Raw genomic sequence first — 23,649 nt, 5'->3', positions numbered from 1 at the left:
GTGCAAGAGTACAAGAATTTTATCATAACTCCCGAACCACTTAATAGGGTAAGCACTTCATCATATAGAAACCTTCTTCTTAACTCATTTCAAGAGAACCATTGCAACACGTGGCTGAATTCCTATATCCGTAGAAAATACCGACCTTAGGTAGTGGTTTAAACCACCATAACTCTTCTGGGATCCCTCTACACATAACATGTCATAATACTTGAATTTCTCCAAAATAAAATCAATTACGGCGATCGTCAAGCCTCGCACGTACCGCCACAAATCACATGCATAATTCAATGCGATGAAGGAACTGATCATTGCCACCATCGTGTCGATTCAACCATTGTTAGCCGATCCATTTTTTTTTCTCGATTTACTCTCAACTTGCCTTAGAAATAATAATAGCTTCATTCATTATATCACGAACTCAAATCCACACTCATCCAAAGTGACCTTATTTCACGAGACCACGCTATTTCAAAACCCACTAATTATCTCATATCCCTTCTTGTGCGCACTTTTTACATCTTCAACTAGTACACCCATTCTGATACTTCTTTTATGAATCTGAAGTTATTTTCTTCCGTTTTTTCTAATGCTACACCACAACCTGAAGATAACGTAGAGTACTCCAAGACCTGTTTAATAATCCGCTGTAAAAGCTCGATACTCAACCATACTATAGACTCGAGATCCTTAGACACCACACTTTAAATTTTTGAATCCACTAGGACCGTTATTGAGAGTCACTTGCTCTGACTTGTTCCCATACATGATCAACTCTAAGGCCTTGCTAGCACATGGACACTTTCTCAAGGAAACACCCGACTGTCTCACTCTCCCTGTGCATTACATCTACACGAAGCATAAACTCTGAGTCTTCCCACAAACCTGAATATGGATTGATAAGGCCAAATATGGCACACATTCCCCAAATCCTTTGCTCAAATTACCAGCGATGTTTTCTTTCCTTAGTCGTAATGATCCACCAATACACCGATAACCAGAAATCGCACAAGTTGACACTACACAATCCAATCATAGACAGTGGGTCTCTTCCACTTAGCTTGAAGCTACAATTACAAAATTCTGGAATCCACCGAGATTCTTTCTTCATCGTCGGCATGATCCTGCACACGCAACTTGCCAAATGTCTTGAAATTCTTCTATTAACCTTTAATAAACACTCCGAACCACTAGCCATATTTACATATTAAATTTCTTACCGGGTAGCTAGTAAAATTCTTCATAGAAGCTTCGTCAACACCACGCGACCGCTAACCTGCTCACATGAGATAAGCCATATGTGGAAATTACATGCTAACATATTCCAATGCCGCTGCATTGGGTGCAATTACTACAAAATCAGTAGATCACCCTGAGTCCGAGCTAATTCACCAGCTGCACCAGTCCGTTCACTCCTCATGGCCGTCAACTAGAGGTGCGACAATACATTATAATCCAAAGTCATGTTGTATCATTCTTCATATCAAGCAACTCCCTCCTGTTGTATCCAATATTCCTCAATATAGCAGTTCATATTACAACTTAAGTCCATAGACCTAGTCACTGTCCATTTTACATCCCAAATCACTCCAAACGTTCCTCAAGACATGTAATCATCCTACCACGTAACCCATGTGCTACCTTGCCACTCTCCCACTTTGGTCAACCATCTCCTTTAAGCAACTACTTTGCTTTTGTTTTCTTACACTTGGCATTTTCGGAACCTAACCACCGCAAGGCACCTTCCACATGTCCTTCCTCATCCTTCGTTGCCCAGTTGTTTCCTTAACTCATAATCCGTCTCTGTAGCACTTGAACCAATAGATCGTTACCATCTTTAAACCTTTCTGACGATCATCCTTCTCGAGACATCAATACTAGAAATGTTGCTTCGATCCTGAATCACTTCACATCGCGATCTCTAACGACTGCTTCCTCTATACCAATTCCTAACACCCCGTCATGAAGGTGAGTTAATGAAAATCATAACACTGGCGAACCTTAACGCATTTTACAAGGCGATGACACCACATCAAAATTGAGAACTCTACCACACTCGAAAATATCAAGCTTCGTTACTCCATCAACCCCAAACCTGAACATTCATAGTCCGATTGCCTTTTCTCTGCTAGAATTAAAACATGGAACCTCTGAATCATGTACTGAGAAAATCTTCTTTCAAATCGTTTACTGCCCCGACACATAGACGGATATTGTTTTTTTCCATTACATAAACACTGTGCGATAACAAAGCACGAATCGTCATAACAATTAATGCCAAATCTCAAAACCTTAAGTAGTACTGATACTTAATTTGAAATGACAGAGCGGCCTTTCGTAAGGCGATGACAATAGCCCAATTAATTACATAAGGAGAAGTGTTCGGTACTACATCTGTAGTACCATTAACAATTTCCTCGATACCCAATTTATAACAAGCGCTTCACATCGCATAAGATTGAGTAGGAAGGAAATAAAGGCATAAGCATCAAAGGAATCGAATCGCACGATGAGGAATCAAAAATGGAAGTATTCCTAACAGCCTTGTAGCCTCTCGAAGATAAGTACAGATGTCTCCGTACCGATCCGCAAGACTCTACTAGACTTGCTCATGACTTGTGAGACCTACATGAACCTAGTGCTCTGATACCATGTTGTCACGGTCCAATTTTACCTATAGGTCGTGATGATGTCGGACACCGCTGTCAGACAAGCCAATAATAAATACTAAATAAATTCTCATTTTAATATTTTTGAAGTCATAGTTGTTCCTCTCAATTCAATAGCAGAAGATGACATTTACCAAATACGTACTAATATCTTTAAAAATTTCCAATACAGTGCAACCCATAATCATCCAAAAATCCGGTGTCACAAGTGCATGAGCATTTACTAGAAAATTAAAATAAAATACAACATCTGTCTAGAATACAAATTAGACAGAAAAATATAATAACTCTGAAGGAGACTCTATTAGCTGCGGATCGTAATATAGAATGCAGCTCACCTATGTCCCCACAATTATTAACCACACCTCTGTGCCCACAAGGCCGCTATACATATATATACCTGCACAATAAAATGTGCAGCAAGTGCAGTATGAGTACAAAAACAATGTGTACCCAGTAAGTATCAAGCCTAATCTCGAAGAGGTAGAGACGAGATGGCCGACTATGACACTCACTATGGGTCAATAATATTAAATAATCATGAAAATAGAAATATTTATATCAACGTGATTCACAGAGTTAACAATAATTTTATTGTACCAGCAGAGGTAATTAAATTCCTTCAATTCCAATAATTCTCAATATATTAATTAAATTCCTTCAATTCAAATAATTTTTAATTTATTAATTAAATCCTTCAGTTTCAATAAAAATTCCAATTTGTCAAATAGCTTTACAAGCTGCAATTCAATTTCAATAAATTTCCAATTTATCAAATAGCTTTACAAGCTGCAATTCAATTTCAATAAATTTCCAGTTTATCAAATAGTTTTACAAGCTGTAATAAACTGTCCAAGTATCATGTAATTATTATTATTATTAAGCATGATTTTTGCCGAGGTCGTACGGCCCGATCCAGAGTTTCGTGTACACTGCCGAGGGACGTGCGACACGATCCATAGAAGCATCTATCCTGCCGAGGCGTTAGGCCCGCTCCACAAGAAAGGAAGATATTTTCTTATGTACCTCTGGAAGGAGAGTATATTTATTATAAGATAAATTCGGGAGGATGAACAATTTCTTTAAACAGTTAATTAATTTAAACAGAAAATTAAGCATATGAAATTTTCATCTTTATTATATTTCCTAACAATTCACAATTTATATATCAAATAATTCAATTAAATAAAGAATACAATTTACACAAGTAATTCATGCTGTGTGTCCTAAACTACCCGGACTTTAGCATTAATAGTAGCTACGCACGGACTCTCGTCACCTCGTGCGTACGTAGCCCCCACAATTAACAACCATTATTAATTTAATCACATATGGGGTAATTTCCCCCTCACAAGATTAGACAAGAGACTTACCTCGCTCCGAAGTTCCATAGCCGGCTCCCAAGCCTTTCAAATAACTCGACCGATGCCCAATGCTCCAAAACTCGCTTTCGCTTTATTAACATTCACAAGCTTTAATCCTCCTCCGGCATCGTAACATTGAGTAAAATACTCATACGCCACCAACAAATTGATATCTACAATTACAATCTCAATTACAATCAAAATATGACTCAAAAAAATTTATCAATATTCATTTATGGCTCTCAAGTTGGCTACAAGCCTCCAGCTCAAATCGTCTAATAGGTTCACTTACTAGCATATTCAACTCCACTCTTATCATTCAATACCCATTTGAAGTCATCAATGATATTACATTAATTCTCCAACACCGCCAAATTACTATTCATCGTCTTCCTTAACCAACATTTTCAAAAATTCAATTTGGTGATTAATTAGTTGAATACTTTCAACTAAGCTAGAATATGATTCCATAGGTTCATTGCATCCTTTAATTTCATTTCTAAGAACAATATTTATCTTTCCTTCATTTTCTCAAGAACACTATTCATGCCATGAACTAGAGTTTATGAAATTAATTATCCAACCATAACAACTTGAAACAACTATTAGAATTACTCTCACCGACTCATAAGAAATGAGCTTGAAGCATTAGTATTACCTTCTTGAAGCTTTTCCTTGAAATTCCAATGTTTGGAAAATTTGGTGTTCTTGAACAACTTGAAAGATTTTTAGGGATTTCAAAGATTGAAGGATATTGATACTAGTGTTAATAGGATATTATTAACTTAAAATATCCAAACAAAACTCACCTTATATTCTTAAGTAGTCCCCAAGGTCGAATCCACCATGAAAAAACCAATCCCTAGCTCAAGAAAATCCCCAAAAATTGCTGCTGCCCGTGACTGCCTTATAAAGGCACAGGTGCTTCAGCGAGTTGTTCCTTGCACTGTGCAGGTTGTACCTCGTATTACAAGTTTTGCCTGCTGGACACCATTTACTAAAACGTCCATAAGTCCTTGTAGAAATATCCAAATGACGAACGGTCGAAAGCGTTAGAAACCAGACTCGAAGATCTTTCATTTGATAGGTTTTACACTATATAAATCCTTATATATATAGGCAAGCACGTCTAAAGTTATGTTTTTGTGTGTACTTATTTGGAACTTTAGTCTATCATGTAATTTTCAACTTGATTAAGACTTAGGGCTCTCCTTAGACCCTACATCACTTATAATATGACTCGTTCACTTATTAACATACGAACCTGCTGGAACCTTAAAATCCCGATTCCGGGGTCGTTTTCTCAAAGTGTTGACCGAAGTCAAATTTGCCCTTTTAAGGCTAACTTAAGGAACCAAGTGTTCTGATTTCAACCCAAACACTTCTAAATCCTGAACCAACCATCCCCGCAAGTCATAAATTATTAAAAACACATTCGGGGAGTTTTATTTAGGGGAACGGGATTCTAAAAGTCGAAACGACCGGTTGGGTCGTTACAGTGTGTGTGCTCTTTGTATTTGTTACAAGGCAAATTGATAAGGTTTGTTAGAGGGAATATTTGGGAAAGTGAGGTGGTGATATTCTATTGGTAAAGTACAACAACAACAACAACAACAACAACAACAACAATAAAAAACCCAGTATGATCCCAACAGGTGGGGTCTGGGGAGGAAAGTCTGTACGCATACCTTACCCCTACCTAATGCAGGTAGAGAGGTTGTTTCCAATAGACCCTCGACTCAGGGAGGGCAAGAAGAAGAAGAGGAAAGCAATGAAGGAAGAAAGAAGGAAGAGAAAAGAAAAAGGGAGAGATAAAAGATAAGTAGTACCAAATAATAGCAATAGGGAATACAATACCTGAGGCAAACAAAATCACATAACGTAATGAAAATCTAAGAATATGAATGGACATGCATGCTACTAAGACTATCGGTGAACAACTAAAAACTACCCACTAACCTTGTACCTTAATCATCGACCTCCACACCCTTCTATCAAGGGTCATGTCCTCAGTGAGCTGAAGCAGCGCATGTCCTGTCTAATCACTTCTCCCCAGTACTTCTTAGGCCTACCTCGACCTCTTCTCAAACTCTCCATGGCCAACCTCTCACAGCTCCTGGAAAGAGCATCAATGCTTCTTCTCTTAACATGTCCGAACCATTTCAGCCTTGACTCCCGCATCTTGTCCTCCACAGAGGCTACTCTCACTCTGTCCCGGATAGCTTCATTCTTAATCATATCTCTCCTGGTATACACACACATCCATCTCAACGTTCTCATCTATGCTACTTTCATCTTCTGCACGTGGGAGTTCTTGACTGGCCAACACTCAGCCCCATACAACATAGCTGGTCGAACCACCACTCGATAAAACTTACCCATAAGTCTTGGCGACACATTCTTATCACATAAAACATCGGAAGCGAGCCTTCACTTCATCCATCCCGCTCCGATGCGATGTGCGACATCTTCGTCAATCTCCCCGTTACCCTGGATAATAGACCCAAGATACTTAAAACTCGCTCTCTTGGGGATAACTTGAGCATCAAGCTTAACCTCTACGTCTGCATCATGGGTCCCGTCACTGAATTTGCACTCCAAGTATTCTGTCTTGGTTCTACTCAATTTGAAATCTTTAGACTCCAAGGTCTGTCTCCAAACCTCCAACCTCGCGTTAACTCCGCTTCACGTCTCGTCAATCAACACTATATCATCGGCAAATAGCATACACCAAGGCACCTCCCCTTGGATGTGTCGCGACAGTACATCCATCGCCAAGGCAAATAACAAAGGGCTAAGAGTCGATCCCTGGTGCAACCCCATCACCACAGGGAAATACTTCAAGTAACCTCCCACAGTCCTCATCCGAGTCTTAGCATCATCATACATATCCTTAATCACCCTAATGTACGCTACCGGAATGTCGCTAACCTCCAAACATCTCCACAGTACCTCCCTCGGGACTTTATCGTACGCTTTCTCAAGGCCAATAAACACCATATGCAACTCCTTCTTCCTCTCCCTGTACTGCTCCACTAATCTTCTTACCAGATGAATCCCTTCCATAGTCGAACGCCCCGGCATGAATCCAAACTGATTCTCAAAAATAGACACGCACCTCCTCACCCTGGCCTCAACCACCCTCTCCCAGACCTTCATAGTGTGACTCAACAACTTGATACCCCTATAATTGTTGCAATTTTGGATATCGCCCTTGTTCTTGTAAAGCGGAACCATCGTACTCCGCCTCCATTCTTCGGGCATCTTCTTCGTCTTAAGAATAACATTAAACAGCCCAGTGAGCCACTCCGAACCTGCCCTCCCCGCGCTCTTCCAGAATTCCACCGGGATTTCGTCTGGCCCCGTCGCTCTGCCCCTGCACATCTTACGCATCACCCCTTCCACCTCCTCTACCGTAATCCGCCTACAGTACCCAAAATCCTGTCGACTCTCAGAGAGCTCCAACTCACCCATTACAATGCTTCTATCCCCCTCCTCATTCAACAGTTTATGGAAGTATGTCTGCTATTTTCTCCTAATAAGTGCCTCGTCCATCAACACTTTGCCATCCTCGTCCTTGATGCACTTGACTTGGTCTAAGTTACGGGTTTTCCTTTCCCTCACCTTGGCCAACCGGTATAACTTCTTGTCCCCGCCTCTTCCCCTGAGCTCATCATACAAAAGAGCAAACGACGCGTTCTTAGCTGTCATAACTGCTAACTTCGCATCTTTCTTTGCCTTTCTGTAACACTCCTGATATTTCCTTTTTTCCTCCTCGTTTGTACTCTCCACTAGCTTCAAATAAGCAACTTTCTTAGCTTCCACTTTACCTTGAACCTCTCCATTCCACCACCAGTCCCCTTTATGACCCCCAGGAGAGCCCTTCGTGACCCCTAAGACCTCTCTAGCAGCTACCCTAATGTAATTTGCAGTCTTGAACAACATACTAGACGCGTCCCCCCTACTCGTCCAGGCCCTCATAGCCAACAACTTCTCCCCTAAATCTTGAGCTTTGTCCTTGGTCAAGTTACCCCACTTGATCTTAGGTTGCTTGCACCCCTCCCTCTTCTTCCTACTCCTCTTAATCTCCAGGTCCATAACTAGGAGCCTATGTAGGGTCGTGAGGTGCTCACTTGGGATGACCTTGCAGTCAGTGCATAGACCTTTATCGCATTTCCTGCAGAGAAGATAATCAATCTGAGTCTTGCCCATTGAATTACGGAAAGTGACCAGGTGCTCTTCCATCTTCGGAAAACCCAAGTTAGCTATAACCAAATCAAAAGCTCTAGCAAAATCCAATAGTGAATTACCTCCCTCATTCCTATCCCCAAAACCGAACCTGCCATGCACATCATCATAACCCCCAGCACTAGCCCCAATATGGCCATTGAAATCTCCGCCAATGAACAACTTCTCTGTGTGCGTGATATTACGCACCATCTCGTCTAAATCCTCCCAGAATTGCTTATTGACCTCCTGGTCCAAACCTACCTGAGGAGCGTATGCACTAATCACGTTTACAGTAAACACACCAACTACCAGCTTAATACTCATCAACCTATCATTTACCCTCCTAACCGCGACCACGAGCTCCCTGAGGTCCCTGTCTACTAAAATACCTACCACATTCTTACCCTCAGCGCTTCCTGAGTACCATAGTTTAAACTTGTCTACATCTCGTGCCCTAGTACCCTTCCATCCAGTCTCCTAAACACACGCTATATTGGTCTTCCTCTTCTGAAGAATCTTACCTAACTCTATAGACTTCTCCGTCAACGTCCCAATGTTCCAAGACCCAACTCTCAGCCTAGAGGCTTTCTTACCCCCCCTCCCCTTCCCACCCTCGGACCCCTCCCCCAGACCCACCCGAGGACATGACCTTACTCTCACATCATTCACTACCGCCACTATAAGCTAAAGGTATTAGGTAAACACTACTACTAAGAACAAGTAGCGGGGACGAAGGACTACAAGCTACGAACCCGAGAACTAAGAACAACTCAAAGGAGCTACTACGCGAACAGTAATGCGAGCAGGCACTAGAACAATGAATCTACCACATCTAAGAAACTACCCCTATGCAAACACAGAATTAAAATGGATAGATGAAACCTTAAGCTTAAAACACTAGTAGAAAAGATAGAAAAAGCAAGCAATCCAATTAAAATTGCCGGCAAAGCAACAGTAAATAGATGTGCGCAAATACAATTCAAGAAAGATGGAACCTGGATCACAGTCGGGGATGTCCGGACGCGCTTCCAAATCTGCTGAATGATGCTGCCTCCCGAACCCGTGTGTAGGAAAGTTTCGACGATTTGTCAATTTCACCGGAAAGGTATCTCACAATGGCAGTCGAAAAATCTCTATTCGATAATCAGAACTTGACACGAGAACTTTTACAACTGGCTAAATAAAATCTCAACTTCGCCGGAATTGAGAAGTTCGTTCGCCGGAATCTCGCTCCCTGTCCTAAATTAACAGAAATCTCCACTGCAATACTCTGACGGAGGGTTCTTTATTTTTCCGGCCAAATGCAATTCAAATGTGAAAACCGAGCCAACCACATAATTTGTTAATCGTATTAACTAAAATATTCCTTGATTGCGAGATGTCTTTGAGAAACAAAGCCAAGAAGTCAGGGAACGAAACCAAATAACAAAACCACCGTGATGGGGCAGAAAAAAGAGAAACGGGGGACCACTTCTAATTTTCCTTTCTTGCCTTTGTTTGTTGCTTTTTCAATTTTTCTTTCTTTTCTTTTTTCCTAAAGATAAACCAAAAATACTAATTATCTAAATAATAGGAAATAACTAAAAATGAAGATAAAATAGCTAAATTAAAGAAATTGAATACTACTCAATACTTATTAAAGGCCTACAACTTTAAAACTAAGCTAAGTAAATATAAATATATTTTTGAAATCTTTCTTTTTTCTTTTGTAAAATGAAATAAAATTAACTAGACAAAATATCAATAAGCTAAAACAAAGGAAAATATTTTTGTAGTTTTTAATTTTTAAGATAAAATAAAGCAAAAGAGTCAAAATTAGTTAAAATAGCAAATTAGACCTAAAAGAAATATTTAAGAATTAAAAGTTACAAAATTTCAGGGAGGTTAAAAATTACATGTCTACAATGTTATGTTGGGGCTCCATTAATAAGTTTTGACGTAATTGGTAAAGTTGTTGTCATGTGACCACGAAGTCACGAGTTCAAGCCGTGAAAACAGCATTTGCATGCAGGGTAAGATTGCGTACAATAGACCCTTATGATCCGTCACTTTTCTGTATCCCACGTATAGCGGGAATTTAGTGCATCGGACTGACCTTTGCTCCGTAAATAACAAGAATAAATACAAGGAGATTTGCTAACAGCAAAAATATGGGATGATAAAATTGCACAATTCTGAAGGATACACAGGAATATTTTGACCTTTTCTCCTTTTAGAAACATCGAGAATTCAACCACTTTCTAATGGAGTAGTAAATGTTTAGCCGCCGGTAGACAGTAATCTTAACTCAAATTTTCGAACTTATATAATCTCGGGGTCACAAATTAAATAAGCTATCAACCTTCAATTTAATGGCTAATTCTGTCACTCTTTTTTCTATTATTTTCTCATGTTTCCTTCTCCGGCAACTAGTTTGCACAAATAGCCAAAATGTTATTAAGGGAGGGTACTGGTTTAAGAACAGTGGATTAGCATTAAACAACATAGACTCAACACTTTTCACTCATCTATTTTGTGCATTTGCTGATCTTAATCCACAATCAAATCAGTTAATCATTTCGCCAGAAAATCAAGATTCATTCAGCCAATTTACAAGTACAGTTCAAAGGAAAAATCCCTCAGTCAAGACTTTCTTGTCTATAGCTGGAGGAAGTGCTAATAAAACTGCCTATGGAATTATGGCTAGACAACCAAATTCAAGAAAAAGTTTTATTGATTCGTCAATAAGATTGGCTAGACAATTGGGATTTCATGGCCTTGATCTTGATTGGGAATCTCCATTATCAGCTACAGACATGACAAACATAGGTACTATTGACAAACATATTTTTTTTAAGCGTATAATTTGTATTTCTTTTTTATAATGTCGTGTCTATGCTTTTCCGAACCGAAGGTCTATCGCAAACAACTTCTATATCGTTACAAGGCAGAGGTAAAGCTATGTAGGCATTATCCTTTTCAAATCCCGCTTATATAATTATACCTAGTCTGTTGTTGTTGTTATTGATATTTGAACCCAATTGGACATTTCTGTTTTGATACCATATTAAATTGTGTGGTAATCTCATTTACTATTATAAATTAGTATACACATAACATATTTTAATTTATTTAATTATAATGTTTTTAACATGTCCTTCACGTGCATGCTAAATGTTTTTCATGGACAAGCATTTTGAAATTATATTTGGTAATGATTGAGACAGAGGCGAATCCATGATAAATTTGATGGTATCAATCTTAGTAGGGTTTGGACATAAAAATTATAATTTTGAAAAAAATTTAGTATTTGAGGTTAAGTTGAAAAATGGTACTTATTTGAAATTTAAAATTTAAAATTATGTTTGGACATGCATTTCACTAGAAAACATATTACATTTTTGTGAGTGAATTTTTTTTTTTTTTTTTGAAAATTTAGAAAAAGTGAATAAATTTCTAAATACTTGCAAAAAGACACATTTTTGAGAAAAGAAATTGAAAAAAGGGGAAAAGTTATGGACAAATGGGGCTAGTTATCTCACACTCAAAATTATATATAATTTATATAAAAAATGATAGGTTCCATTGAACCTGCTGATTATATGTTCCATCTGTCTGTTATGATATATATATATATATATATATATATATATATATATATATATATATATATATATATATATATATATATATAACCATGAATGTATGATCACTCAATCTAGTAGGCGTTTGGACATAAAAATTGTAATTTTGAAAAAGAGTAGTATTTGAGGTTAAGTTGAAAAATGATATTTATTTGAAATTTAAAATTATGTTTGGACATGCATTTCACTAGAAAAAATATTGTATTTTTGTGAGTGGAAAAAAAAAATTCTGAAAATTTTGAAAAAGTAAATAAATTTCTAAATACTTGCAAAAAGACACATTTTTTAGGGAATTTGTTTTTGAAAAAGCGGAAAAGTTATGGACAAATGGGGCTAGTTATCTCACACACTCAAAGTTATATATAATTTGTATAAAAAATGATAGGTTCCGTTGAACCTGCTGATTATATGTTCCATCTGTCTGTTATGACACCATATATATATATATATATATACACCATGAATGTATGATCACTCAATCTAACTAATAATATAAATTGTTGAAGAGTACACTTTTATTTATTTACTTACGTCTTAATTAAACAGGGACCCTTTTGAATGAGTGGCGCACCTCTATCAATATAGAGGCGAGAAATTCCGGCAGGGCGGCACTACTTCTCACGGCGGCGGTTTCCTACTCATCCCGAGTCAATGGATTGAACTACCCAGCTGAATCAGTGGCAAGAAACTTAGACTGGATTAACCTCATGGCATATGACTTCTATGCACCAAATTGGTCAGCATCACAAACCAATTCAGTTGCACAATTATTTGATCCTGTGAACCATATTAGTGGAAAGTGATGGAATTAATGCATGGATTCAAGCAGGTGTTCCAATACGAAAATTGGTTCTTGGAATTCCATTTTATGGCTATGCGTGGCAATTGGTTAACGCGAATATTCACGGTCTTAGAGCACCTGCTACTGGAAAATCAAATGTAGGTTCGGTCGATGGTGGGTCGATGACTTATAACAGCATTAGGGAGTATATAGTGCGCAGTCGCCCCACAACTGTGTATAATGCTACTATTGTTGGAGATTATTGTTACTCTGGAAGTAATTGGATTAGCTATGATGATATACAAAGTGTTAGAAATAAGGTTAATTATGTTAAAGATAGAGGATTGCTTGGTTATTTTGCATGGCACGTTGCAGGGGATCAAAATTGGGTACTTTCTCGTACAGGTTAGTAGTTTATTTACTTTTTATTTTATTTTGGTTTTTATATTTTTGTATGGATAACACGTAATCGAATTATTTGCTTTTATTAAAAAAAAAATGAAGTGTAAATAGGAAATTTTATTTATTACTAAGTAGTACCATGGCATAAATTAAATGTTCCATTGGGATCATTACTCCTAAAACTAAAATAGTTATTTGCAACATAACACGACATTTAAGTATTTTTGAGTAGTGGGAAAAAAAATTCAAACTTCTTTTTCTTTAGCATTTTTGTAGTTAATTGTCAAAACATCATTTTTATTGGTGCATATTTTCTCATTAAATTCTTAGGAATGCATGACTATTCTTTTTGGTCGATAGTCTTGTTAAATTTGATACATGATCAATGTTTTTAAATACCATAGTTCATATATTGGTACTTATCGAGTATAGAATAGAGTAACTTTTTTTTTTTCCTTATGAATAAAATACATCTATTCGAAAATAATCGATTGGACTAGAGCAGGGGCGGTCTTACCAATTTCGTGACCTAAAGGCAAACTTTATGAGGGGTCTTAACTTTTTTATTAATAAAAAAATATTTTATTTTTATTTGAAGTCTATTTTTCTAACTTTTTTAGATGCAAAATTATTATTCATTTTTATAATCAATTTCTCCCAATAAGTCTTTCTCAATTAACAATATGCATGGCTGATTCATTTAATATATTTGAGACATTGTTGATCTTAGGTAAGGTTTTATCATTTTTAATTTTGAAACACTTTTTTCTGTTGAAGCAACAATAATATGAGTTATTAAAATCATTCTATAAGTAATATAGGAATTTAAAAAATAATTAAATCTTTTTATTTGATTGAGTATATCAATTAAATTGTTATCTTCTAATTCTACTATTTTTCTTAATATTTTTAATGCAAAAAATAAATCTAAATTATCAATATCGGGTTGATTGTTATGATTTAAGGAGCATTCAAGATGAAGCCAATATGTTTTCAAATTTTCATCATCTAGTAATTTCAGTTTTTACCGCTAAATAAAAAATCAAAAATATTTTCATATGCCTCTAATTGTTCAAATCTATTTTAAAGTGAAAAAATAAACTTGTCTACTACTCTCTCCAATCCATAATAAATTACTTTTTTGGCTTTTATTTTGGTTCAAAATAAGTGTCGTTTTACATAATCGAGAAAGAATTAACTTTATTTTCCCAAAATTTGCCCTTATTTACATATCTCTGTGTGCCAAGTTAACAACATATAAATTTTAATTAAGGATAATTTAGTCAAAATACATTTTTATTTTATTAGTCAATATTTTCTTAAGGGGCACAACAAAGGTTAAAAAGTCATTTATTATGGACCCGAGGGAGTATGTATAAAAAGTAATCAACTCTAAAGGACTATTCGAGAGATTTTGAGATTTCACTATTAACATTCTCCTCAAATTGTTTCTTCCTATATATTACACGTTTCTTATGAAATTCGGGTTCAATATTAATTGCAAATACAATTTCCTTGGCAGAAATCAAAGCAGTTGCAAATTCTTCATCTCTATATTTGTTAAATAAAGAAATCACACTTTTTCACCACTAATCTTTTTTTGAAATTTATATATAGCCTATTATGTGTAAAACAAAATTAGGGCCTCCACAAATATGGGGCCTAAAGCAGTTGCTTTACCTGCTTTATGGACGGGCAGCCCCTGGAATAGAGGGATCCTGTCACGACCCAATTCACCTATAGGTCATGATGGCGCCCAACACTATAGCTAGGCAAGCCAGCTAATAAATTAAACATATATCAATGAAATTTCAATCCAAAAAAATAATAAGACACCAAATTCTACCAATGTATGTGCCAAGACCTGGTGTCACAAGTGTATGAGTATCTAGTAGATTATATAAAACTCCAAATACTGTCTGAAATAAAAATTGACAGAATAAAAATAATACAAGAAGAGACACTAGTAGTTGCATAACGGTCCAGAAAGGCAGCTCACCACTATGCCCCTGGATAGCGTGGGTGTAAGACGATAGGTCCCCCACTAGTACTTGCCTCAGGTCCTGCACAAGAAAAGTGCAGCAAGTGTAGTATGAGTACGTAAACAACGTGTACCAAGTAAGTATCAAGCCTAATCTCGAAGTGGTAGAGAGGAGATGGCCGACTTTGACACTCACTATGGGTCAATAATAATACTTGAAATAAAACTAGAATATTTAAATCAACATAATTAACAGAATTTACAATAATTTATTTAACGAGTAAAAATAATTAAATTCCTTCAAATGCAACAATTCTCAATATATTAATTAAATCCTTCAATTTCAATAAAAATTCTAATTTATCAAATAGCTTTACAAGCTGCAATTACTGTTCAAGTATCGTGTAGTTATTATTATTAATATTAAGTACGATTTCCGCCGAGGACGTACGGCCCGATCCAGAGTATCGTGTACACTGTCAAGGGATGTGCAGCACAATCCATAGATGCATCTATCCTGCCGAGGCGTTCGGCCCGATCCATAAGAAAGGAGGACATTTTCTTATGTACCTGCGGAATGAGAGTATTTATTGAAATATTTATTCGAGAAGATAACAATTTATTACAACAATTAATTAATCTAAACAAAATATTTAGCATATAAGAATTTCATCTTTTAATATCCTTATCTAACAATTCACAATATATATATATATATATATATATATATATATATATATATATATATATCAAATAATTTAATTAAGTAAAGACTACCATTTACACAAGTAATTCATGCTTTTGAGTCCTAAACTACCCGGACTTTAGCATTAATAATAGCTACGCACGGACTCTCGTCACCTCGTGCGTACGTAGCCCCCACAATTAACAATAATTATTTAATTTAATCACCTATGAGGTAATTTCCCCCTCACAAGATTAGACAAGAGACTTACCTTGTCTCAAAGTCCACTTTTCGATTATCGCGTCGCGTAAAATTCTCGATTCGATGCCGAAAAATCCGAAACTATCCAAATATTATACAAAATAATTAATATATGTTCAATAATTCGAAATTCATTTATTAAATAAATTACCCTATCCAAAATGATAAAATTCTTAAAACTCACCCACGGGCCCACGTGCTCGGATTCTGGAATTTTCGGATGAAAACGTTACTCATAATCTCAAGAACTTAAATATATAACTTCTATCCAATTCCATAACTATTTTCATGGTTAATATCCTATTTTTATAAAAATCTAGGTTTTTCATCTAAACCTTTGATTTTTAAAATTTACTAGTTGTAATCTACCCATAATCTATGTATTTAACTCAAGGGGTGTAGAATTAACTTACCTTCAAATTGCTAGTTGAACCCCCCCCCCCTCAAAAGCTCTGAAATCGCCCAAATGTGGAGAGAAAATGGGCAAAAATGGTGGATTCCCGTTCTTTTAAGCTTTCTGCCAAACAGGCCTTTCGCACCTGCGTAGGTTGGAACGCACCTGCGGAAAATCCTCGCAGGTGCGAGTTCCACCCGCCTGACCAATCCTCGCATCTGTGCGTCTAGCCTCGCACCTGCGTGTTCGCAGGTGCGCCCAATATTCCGCACCTGCGATGGCACGCCTCCATTCCTTTTCCGCTTCTGCGAAGAAATCTCGCATCTGCGAGTGTCGCTCCTACGGGCTTCTGTCGCATCTGCGAATGTCGCACCTTCGACTGGCCAAGCGCATGTGTGATTCTGACAGTAGTTGGGAGCTTCAGTTTTTGCTCCCAACTTCCAACTTGGTCCGAGCCTCGTCCGATTGACACTCAGGGCCCCCAGGACCCCGCCCGAACATACCAACAAGTTTGAAATCATAAAATAGACTCGCTCGAACTCTCGAAACGTGTAAAACAACATCAAATCTAAGAATCATACCCTAAACCAAATTGATTCAAACTTAAGAATTTCAAGTTCTTCAATTTACTTCCAATGCGCCGGAATATACTTAAACTACTCGAAATGACACGAAATTTTGCGTGCAAGTCTTAAATCACTATATGGAACTATTCCCAAACTCAAAATTCTAAACGGACTTCAATTCCTCAAAAACCTACTCCAAACCAAATTTAAAGAATTTTAAACCTTCAAATAGTTAATTTTTACTATTAAGCGTCAAAACACTCCCGGGTTATCCAAAACCTGATTCGGACATACGCCCAAGTCCAAAATCATCACACGAACCTATTGGAACCGTCAAATTCCGATTCTGGGGTCGTTTTCTCAAAATGTTGACTGAAGTCAAACTTGGCCATTTAAAGCCAACATAAGGAACCAAGTGTTCCGATTTCAACCCAAACACTTCCAAATCCCTAACCAACCATCCCCGCGAGTCATAAATTAATAAAAGCATATTCAGAGAGTTTTATTTTAAGGAACAGGTTTTTAAAAGTTAAAATGACCGATTGGGTCATTACAGATCCATATGATAGTCATATTATAGCATTTTCCTATGTTAATCTAATTAGCTTTCAGAGACGTTTACTTAGGTTTATATCGATCTTTTCTAAATCAAAACTTTATGATATTCAGAAAGTACTTGAAAAGTAAGGAAAGTTACTACTATTTAATTTTCTAATCTATACGAATGCCCTTAACAAAATGTCGTTCACCTTTTTTACCCTTTAAAAATAGGTTTCACATTGGACAAAGTGTCGCTTTCGTTCGCCTTAACAAAATGTCGTTCGCCTTAAACAAACGTTCATTCTCGAGCGGGTTTAGAATAATACTTAGAGTGCTAAATAAGTGTGGATATTTGCTCCGCATGTCCTCCTCGGCATCCCAAGTCGCTTCCTCGACTGGTTGGCCCCTCCACTGGACCTTTACTGCAGAAATTCTCTTGGACCTCAACTGGCGAACCTGTTTATCAACAATGGAAAATGGCTCTTCTTCATAACCCAAACTCTTATCTAGCTGAACTGTGTTGAAGTCCAACACATGTGACAGGACAGCATGATACTTCTAGAGCATAGATACATGGAAAACTGGATGAACTCTCGATAGACTGGGAGGCAATGCAAGCTCATAAGCAACCTCCCCAACTCGTCTCAACACCTCAAATGGGCCTATAAACATTGGGCTCAACCTGCCCTTCTTCCCGAATCTCATAATTCCCTTCGTCGGCGAAACCTTCAAGAGAACTTTTTCACCTACCATAAATGATAAATCACGCGCTTTCTGATCTGCGTAGCTCTTCTGTCTGGACTGTGCTGTACGAAGTCGCTCCTGAATCAACTTTACCTTTTCCAAGGCATCCCTCACCAAATCAGTACCATATAACTTAGCCTCACCGGGCTCAAACCACCCGATGGGCGAACAACATCGCCGACCATATAAAGCCTCAAATGGATCCATCTCAATGTTGGATTGGTAACTGTTATTATAAGCAAACTCGGCCAAAGGCAATAAACGATCCCACTGACTTCCAAAGTCAATCACTCATGCCTTGAGCATATCCTCCAAAATCTGAATTGTCCGCTCTGACTGTCCGTCGGTCTGCGGATGAAAAGCTGTACTGAGCTCTACACGGGTCCCCAACTCACTATATACTGCTCTCCAGAAATGTGAAGTAAACTGAGGACCTCTATCTGATATGATGGAAATTGGCACACCGTGCAATCGAACTATCTCCTGAATATAAATCTGGGCCAACCTCTCTGAAGTATACATAGTCACAATAGGAATAAAGTGTGCCGACTTGGTCAACCTGTCAACAATCACCCAAACTACATCAAACTTCCTCAAGGTCCGCGGCAACCCAACTACAAAGTCCATAGTAATTTGTTCCCATTTCCACTCTGGTATAGTTATCTGCTGAAGTAGGCCACCTGGCCTCTGGTGCTCATATTTAACTTGCTGGTAATTCAGACACCTAGCTACATGCTCGACTATGTCCTTTTTCATTCGCCGCCATCAATAATGCTGCCTTAGATCACGATACATCTTCATAGTACCCGGATGAATAGAGTACTTGGAACTGTGTGCCTCCTCTAGGATCTTTTTCCTCAGTCCATCCACATTAGGAACACATAGACGACCCTGGAGTCGCAGAACACCATCCGCACCAATAGTGACTGCTTTGGCACTACCTCGTAGTACCGTTTCACGAAGAACCATCAATTGTGAATGATCATACTGGCGAGCCTTGATATGCTCAAATAGTGAAGAATGGGCCACAACACATGCAAGAACTCGGCTGGGCTCTAAAATATCCAGCCGCACAAGTCTGTTGGCCAAGGATTGTATATCTAAATCTAATGGCCTCTTTTCTGCTGAAATGAAAGCCAAACTACCCATACTCTCCGCCTTTCTACTCAAGGCATCTGCAACCATATTTGTTTTCCCCAGATAATATAGGATAGTAATATCATAATCTTTCAGTAATTCTAGCCATCTGCACTGCCTCAAATTTAGGTCTCTCTGCTTGAACAAATCCTGCAAATTGCGATGATCAATATAAACTTCACATGACACCCCATAAAGATAATGCCTCCAAATCTTAAGAGCGTGAACAATCGCAACTAACTCCAAATCATGTACTGGATAATTCCTCTCGTGGGGCTTCAGCTGACGTGAAACATATGCAATAACTTGATTTTCCTAAATTAATATACAACCCAAACCAACACGTTAAGCGTCACAATACATTGTATACATCCCCGAACCGGAAGGCAACACTAACACTGGTGTTGTAGTCAAAGTTGTCTTGAGCTTCTGAAAGCTTGACTCACAATCATAGGACCATCGAAACTGAACGCCCTTCTGGGTTAATTTGGTCAAAGGCGCTGCAATAGATGAAAAACCTTCCACGAATCGACGATAATAACCTGCTAAACCTAGAAAACTCCTAATCTCAGTCGCCGAAGTGGGACGATGCCAATTCTGAACTGCCTCAATCTTTTTAGGATCAACTTTAATACCTTTGCCCGATATAATATGTCCCAAAAATGCTATAGACTCCAGCCAAAACTCACATTTAGAGAACTTAGCATATAGCTTTTGTTCCCGCAATGTCTGAAGCACTACTCTCATATGCTGCTCATGTTCCTCCTTACTGCGCAATTAGATCAATATGTCATCAATGAAGACAATGACAAACGAATCAATATATGGCCTGAATACCCTGTTCATCAGATCCATAAACACTGTCGGGGCATTAGTTAAACCGAAAGACATTACCAGAAACTCATAATGACCATATCTAGTATGGAAAGCAGTTTTCGGAACATCCGAATCCCGAATCTTCAACTGATGATACCCCGACCTCAAGTCGATATGAGAGAATACCCTAGCACCCTGTAACTGGTAAAATAGATCATCAATACGCGGCAACGGGTACTTGTTCTTAATAGTAACTTTGTTCAATTGGCGATAATTAATACACATTCGCATTGTGCCATCCTTCTTCTTCACAAATAATACTGGTGCACCCCAAGGCGATACACTCGGTCTGACGAACCCTTTGGCTAGTAACTCTTTAAGTTGTTCTTTCAACTCTTTCAATTCTTTTGGAGCCATGCGATACGGTGGGATAGATATAGGCTGAGTATTTGGAGCCAAGTCAATATAGAAATCAATATCACGATCAGGTGGCATACCTCAAAGATCTGAAGGAAGTACATCGGAGAACTCCCAAACTACAGGCACTGAATTAATAGTCGGAGTCTCTGCAGTAGTATCCCGAACATAGGCTAGATAAGCAAACAACCCTTCTCAACCATGTGTTGAGCCTTTATAAAAGAAATAACTCGATTAAATGAACTAACAAACGAACCCTTCCACTCCAGCCTAGGCAAATATGGAATAGCCAAGGTAACAGTTTTGGCATGACAATCTAGAATAGCATGATATGGACATAACCGGTCCATACCCAGAATAATTTCTAAATCGGTCATCTCGAGCAATAAGAGATCTGCTCTAGTTTCAAAACTACTGAATGTAATAATACAAGACCGGTAGATCCGGTTCACAATAACAGAATCGCCTACAGGAGTGGACACATAAACAGGAGTACTCAAGGACTCACGAGAAATACCCAGGAAATGAGCAAATAAAGATGACACATATGAATACGTAGATCCTGGATCAAATAATACTGAGGCATCTTTACCACAAACAGAAATAATACATGTAATCACAGCATCTGAGGCCTCTGCATTTGGTCTAGCCAGAAAAGCATAGAACCGAGCTGGAGCGCCAATTGGCTGGCCTCCACCTGGCTGACCTCCACATCTAGGACGGCCCCTACCCGCCTTTCCTCCACCTCTAGGTGGTCGGACGACTGGTGGAGCAACTGGTCCAGTAAGCATAGGCTGCTGACCCTGTTGTGCTGGTCTACCCCGAAGCCTGGGGCAAAATCTCCGCATGTGACTGGGATCCCCACAGTCGTAACAAATCTTCGGTGCGGTGGGCTGCTGACTAAGAGTCTGGCCATGGGGAACTGAATACCCACTGGGAGGGCCCTGAATAGCTGGTGGGCGATAAGAACTCTCTGGTATAGCACTGAGATAAGGTCGCATTGGAGCACCTCGAGGAGGTGATAGTGCTGGATATAGGGGCCTGCTAGACTGCCCCCTCATGAACTGACCTCTACCCCCAGACGGAGCACCTCTGAACTCTCCAGAGTACCTGAACCGCTTATCTCTCATAACCTACTCCCGGCTCCACTGACGTACACCCTTAATCCTCCGGGCTATCTCCATAACTAGTTCATAAGAAGTACCCATCTCAACCTCTCGAGCCATAGTGGCCTGAATGCCAGTATGTAACAGCTACAAACCTCCACACTCTCTCCGCCTCAGTAGGGAGTATCATAAGTGCATGGCGAGATAACTCAGAGAACCTCGCCTCATAATCGGTCACTGACATCTGACCCTGCTGGAGCGGCTCAAACTGAAAACGCAACTCTTCCCTTTGAGAGGGTGGAATATACCTATCCAAGAAAATACGAGTGAACTTGTCCCAAGTCATAGGAGGAGAATCTGTTGGTCTGCCAAGAACATAAGACTGCCACCATCTACGGGCTCTGCCCTCTAGCTAAAAAGTAGTAAAGTCTACCCCATGAGACTCCAATATCCTCATGTTGTACAGTCTATCCTTGCACCGATCAATGAAATCCTGAGGATCCTCGTGTCGCTCACCCCCAAAGACATGAGGATGTAGTCTAGTCCATCTGACCAATAGTTTCTGAGGATCAACAGCTACAGCTGGCCTGAGCTCCGCCCACGGGTAGTGCACTCTGGGTCTGATATACAGCAGCTGCCTGTCCATGAGCCTGCGCGGTAGGGGTCTGTGCTCCCCCACCCGCCTGAGATGTGGCTGGGTCTACCGGAAGTAAACCGGCCTTAGTCATAGTGTCCATGAATCGCAGCATACGACCCATAACATCCTGAAATCCTGGTACAAATGTGAAATCTACCGGAGCTGGCTCTGCCACAGGCACTTCACCCTGCTCCTCAATAATAGGATTCTCTGTTGGACCCACTGGCGGCATAACTGGAACAGTCCTGGGACGTCCTCACCGTCTACCACGGGCTGGAGCCCTCCCTCGGCCTCTGCCTCGACCTCTAGCAACTGGGGGAGTAGCTCTTCCCTGGTCTGGAACCCCATTCAAGCGCGTTCTCACCATCTGTGAGAGAATAAAAGAAGGATATTTAGTACTACATTAATTGCACGATGGAATATGAAGAAAGGTAGTTTCCTAACATTCTATAGCCTCTCGAAAATAAGTAGAGACGTCTCTGTACCGATCCGCAAAACTCTATTAGGCCTGCTCATAACTTGTGAGACCTATGTGAACCTAGTGCTCTGATACCATGTTGTCACGACCCAATTTCACCTATAAGTCGTGATGGCGCCCAACCCTATAGCTAGGCAAGCCAACTAATAAATTAAATATATATCGATGAAATTTTAATCCAAAAGAATAATAAGACACCAAATTCTACCAATGTGTGTGCCAATACCTGGTGTCACAAGTGTATGAGCATCTAGTAGATTATACAAAACTCCAAATACTGTCTGAAATAAAAATAGACAGAATAAAAATAATACAACAAGAGACACTAGTAGCTGTAGAATGGCTCAGAAAGGCAGCTCACCACTATTCCGCTAGATAACGTGGGTGTAAGACGATAGGTCCCCCACTAGTACTTACCTCAGGTCCTGCACAAGAAAAGTGCAGCAAGTGTAGTATGAGTACGTAAACAACGTGTACCCAGTAAGTATCAAGCCTAATCTCGAAGTGGTAGAGAGGAGATGACCGACTTTGACACTCACTATGGGTCAATAATAATAATTGAAATAAAACTAGAATATTTAAATCAGCATGATTAACAGAATTTATAATAATTTATTTAACCAGTAGAAATAATTAAATTTCTTCAAATGCAACAATTCTCAATATATTAATTAAATCCTTCAATTTCAATAAAAATTTCAATTTATCAAATAGATTTACAAGCTGCAATTACTGTTCAAGTATCGTGTAGTTAGTTTTATTAATATTAAGCACGATTTCTGCCGAGGACGTACGGCCCGATTCAGAGTGTCGTGTAT

The 23,649-nt window shown here is 38.8% G+C and overlaps 1 protein-coding gene and 1 pseudogene across 3 annotated transcripts; one reads left to right on the top strand and one right to left on the bottom strand.

Annotated features, from left to right (window-relative positions):
• Positions 1–2,798: 2,798 nt before the first annotated feature.
• Positions 2,799–9,705, bottom strand: LOC138900825 (uncharacterized). Of its 3 annotated transcripts, none has more exons than XR_011412138.1 (4): positions 9,259–9,705; positions 4,843–5,016; positions 4,043–4,206; positions 2,799–3,069 (listed from the first exon to the last, which is right to left on the bottom strand). XR_011412138.1 is itself a non-coding variant. In XM_070188449.1 (3 exons), the coding sequence occupies exon 1, from the start codon at positions 8,585–8,587 to the stop codon at positions 7,559–7,561; it is 1,029 nt and encodes a 342-aa protein (XP_070044550.1). In that variant the 5' UTR covers positions 8,588–8,848; the 3' UTR covers positions 2,799–3,069; positions 4,043–4,206; positions 4,843–7,558. The 3 variants fall into 3 exon arrangements, 1 of the variants encoding a protein (XP_070044550.1); XR_011412139.1 differs by having other exon boundaries at positions 4,843–5,013; XM_070188449.1 differs by lacking the exon at positions 9,259–9,705 and having other exon boundaries at positions 4,843–8,848.
• An 837-nt stretch (positions 9,706–10,542) lies between these two features.
• Positions 10,543–23,649, top strand: part of LOC104093684 (class V chitinase-like) — a 53,603-nt pseudogene continuing 40,496 nt past the window's right edge.

Source organism: Nicotiana tomentosiformis, chromosome 11 (assembly GCF_000390325.3).
Source record: "Nicotiana tomentosiformis chromosome 11, ASM39032v3, whole genome shotgun sequence".
Lineage (NCBI taxonomy): Eukaryota > Viridiplantae > Streptophyta > Magnoliopsida > Solanales > Solanaceae > Nicotiana > Nicotiana tomentosiformis.
The sequence above is the reverse complement of the archived record's forward strand: the minus strand, read 5'-3'. Positions and strand labels throughout refer to the sequence as shown.